Source organism: Crocodylus porosus, unplaced genomic scaffold (genome assembly GCF_001723895.1).
Source record: "Crocodylus porosus isolate Cpor-Errol unplaced genomic scaffold, CroPor_comp1, whole genome shotgun sequence".
NCBI classification, from domain to species: domain Eukaryota; kingdom Metazoa; phylum Chordata; order Crocodylia; family Crocodylidae; genus Crocodylus; species Crocodylus porosus.
Genome location: NW_017728926.1, coordinates 5633941 through 5636868, shown reverse-complemented (window position 1 = coordinate 5636868; position 2928 = coordinate 5633941). Strand labels below are relative to the sequence as shown.

Genomic DNA, 2928 nt, shown 5'->3' with positions numbered 1-2928 from the left:
AGAAAGACTCAGGGCATCCTACAATAAATGAGATGATATATATATGTGTATGTAATATATATATGTGTGTGTTATATATATATATATATATATATGTAACACCCACACAGGCTTGAGGTTGTGTGTGGTCAAGTGTGTTCTGGTTTTATTTTGTTGTTTGTGCTGTACCTCTCGGTTCCTCTAGGACTGGAAAGAACCACGCTCCCATCCCCACTTATTGTGTCCAGACCCTTTGTCTTAAGCTTCCTTGCAAGGAACCTACGGCACCAGTTTGGTAACTGGCCCAGTTCACCGGGGCTGCCGCCCACCTTTGAACTGATTGCTCTGCATTAACTGTGTTCCTGTGAGGCTGCTTTTCGACTGGGGCCCTGTGATGACGTCAGAAAAGTTATTTAAGGTTGAGGCCACCTGGTCCAGGCTCTCTTTCTTCCTCCTGCTGATTTGGGAGCCAGAGGAGCATGCTTCCTATACGGGGCCATGAGCGTCTCCTCTCCTAGAGCAGGCTGTTCAGGACTGGGGTCGCGGCAGCTATCTGCCATGCAGGCCTTGAGTGGGACAATGCCATGAGACTATCATTCCCTAATGGAGACTGAGCAGGAGACAGGGTCCTGGTAGTTGCTGTGTTGGGGATTGTAGTGTCTCAGCGTGGTGGTATAGCTGAGACTACGTGTCCAGGCTGAAGCCACAAGCCTGGGACCTTTTTGCTATTTTACAGCTGCTGCATTTCAGCCTACCGGTTAGCTGGTAGACTTGGGCCAGAGTGAAGCCCTGGCACTTTTTGTTGCTTATTCAGGTCTCAGTGCTGTGTAGACCTGGTTGGCTTTTTGCTGCCCAGTGATATAGGCCTGGGCCGCCTTTTGTCCCTTTTGCAGTTTATGCACCAACCAAGTGCTGTGGTTGGGCGCTAGTGCTAGTTCAGACCCAAGCCAAAATAGGCCTGGCACCCTGTTTTGTTGTTTCCTAGCTGTTAGGTCTCAGCCTAGCAGTGTGTCTGAGGTTATATGTCCAGGCCACAGCCAGGTAGGCCTGGTGCTCTTTGGTTGTATATTCAGGCCCAGGTGCAGGACAGGCGTGAGTCCCCCTTCTACAGCGGTTGTCTCAGCACAGCTACATTGCTGAGCCCCGTGGTACGTCTGTTTGCTGTATGGCTGAGCCTGGCACAGGTTCTTTTTGCGGCTCTGTGTCCTGACCAATGCAGTGTGGTTGGCCCTAGTTGCTGGTCAGGCTCTTTGCTGTTTGGCTGGTTTTTCTCTGAGCTCTCTTGCACTTTCCTGTCCCATCAGAACTGGGATTAGGACTAAAAACTTTGGGGTGTGATATGCTGATAAAAACTGCAGTTCACCCCTCAACTCCACCAGGTGGAAATGAGAATCGGCGTTACAGTTTCACAGGGCCACTTGCTCAGGTCTTGATGCCGAGAGCAGTGGGCTGTAGAGCCTCTTGTTCATAGTGTGTGTGTTGCTGGCTGCTGCAATGCAGAGCTTTTCCTCAGAAAGCCTGGCAAACCCCAGACACTGGTTATTAACCACAAAGAGGTGGTGGGAGAACAGCCAGGCACTGTCCTCTTACCCCCTAAAATCCCGATCTTGGAAGCAGTGGGTGAAATGGCTGAAACTTTCCAGCCTAAGTTTAAAATCCCATACGTGGCTCTGGCTGCATAGTCACAGGTGACGTCTGATTAGGCGATGGAGCTGCGCTCCCTGTGGAAGGACCTTTCTCTTTCTGCGGAGGTTTGGTTGCCAAGTCTGCTGCTGGATCGCCCAGGATGCCAGCAAACTGAAGATGCTGCTGGACAGTCATAATGCCGGCCTGAGTGGTGTGGGGCCAGAAAGCGTGGGACTGAAAGAATTTATTGATGGGAACTACTTCAATGGAGGTAAGGGATGTCTCTGGGGTGGCTGGTTGAGCGGGAGATGTTTTCTCCTGCTCCAAGAAGCCCTCTGGTCCTTTTGTGCCTTGGCCCTTTGCGGTCTGGCAGACTGCTATGGAGGATAGCATACCAGCACTGTTTGAGCAAAAGAAAGCACAGAAAGGGGTTGACTCCACTCTACCAGTTCACTTTCAGTTGCTTTGTATCAGCAACTACTATAACGCTTACTCCTACAGAGTCCTCCTCCTTTCTCTAAAGTCCAGATAAGTAACTAACACTGACTAGTTGCCTCCCTGATCAGAGCAATGAGCTTAGGTACTCCTGGCCTTTCTGTTACTCGGCCACTAGTGCAAACAGAAGCAGTAGAAAAGTTGGCGTTAAGGTCAAAGTACAAGTTGCCTGAATTCTGCAACTGAGTGAAAGGTTTCATGCAACAAGCAACATGTTCTACAAATAATCTATTGGATGTAGATGGCATTCAGAGACTTGGGAATAATTGATTGTTAGTGAGGGCTGAATATAACATACGGTATTGGGTGTTACTGGGTATTCAGCATCTTTTGTGCTGTACTTCAGCTTTCTTGTTCAGCACTTGAAGGGATGAGACTTAAATGCCAGCTTCTAACAAATGCACTAATCTGTCTCTGGTCACAGTTCATTTTTTAAGGATTCAGTGTTGAAAATAACTCATCTTGAAGTCAGATTTCTGTGAATTGGTTATAGCTTTACTGACGAAACTGATTTATACCAGCTCAGGTCTGATCTATCAACCTATCATATAACTCACATAGCCTTAAATTTATTCTCTTTGATTTTTTTTTTTTATTCCCAGGTACAATGTTTTGAGTATAGTTCCTGCTGCACTGGGGACACCTGTCCAAGATGTTGTCACCAAGATCAGAGACTAGGTGGTATGGAAGACATTCCTTAATAACCTAACCAGACCGAGTTTAAGCTCTGGTATATGGGCTCCGGCTAAGTGACCTCAAGCACAAGACAGGGCAGGATGCCATCTTAGAGACCAGGGCTGTCTCAAGGGGGGTGCAAACTGGGGCAAG

General features: G+C 48.1%; 1 protein-coding gene across 1 annotated transcript in view; it reads left to right on the top strand.

Moving 5' to 3' along the window:
* Positions 1–2928, top strand: part of FAM213B (family with sequence similarity 213 member B) — a 22122-nt gene that overhangs the window by 13694 nt on the left and 5500 nt on the right. The window contains 3 exon segments of the mRNA XM_019541708.1: positions 1662–1720; positions 1722–1943; positions 2703–2778. Of these exon segments, the coding sequence (XP_019397253.1) occupies positions 1662–1720; positions 1722–1943; positions 2703–2778 (357 nt within the window).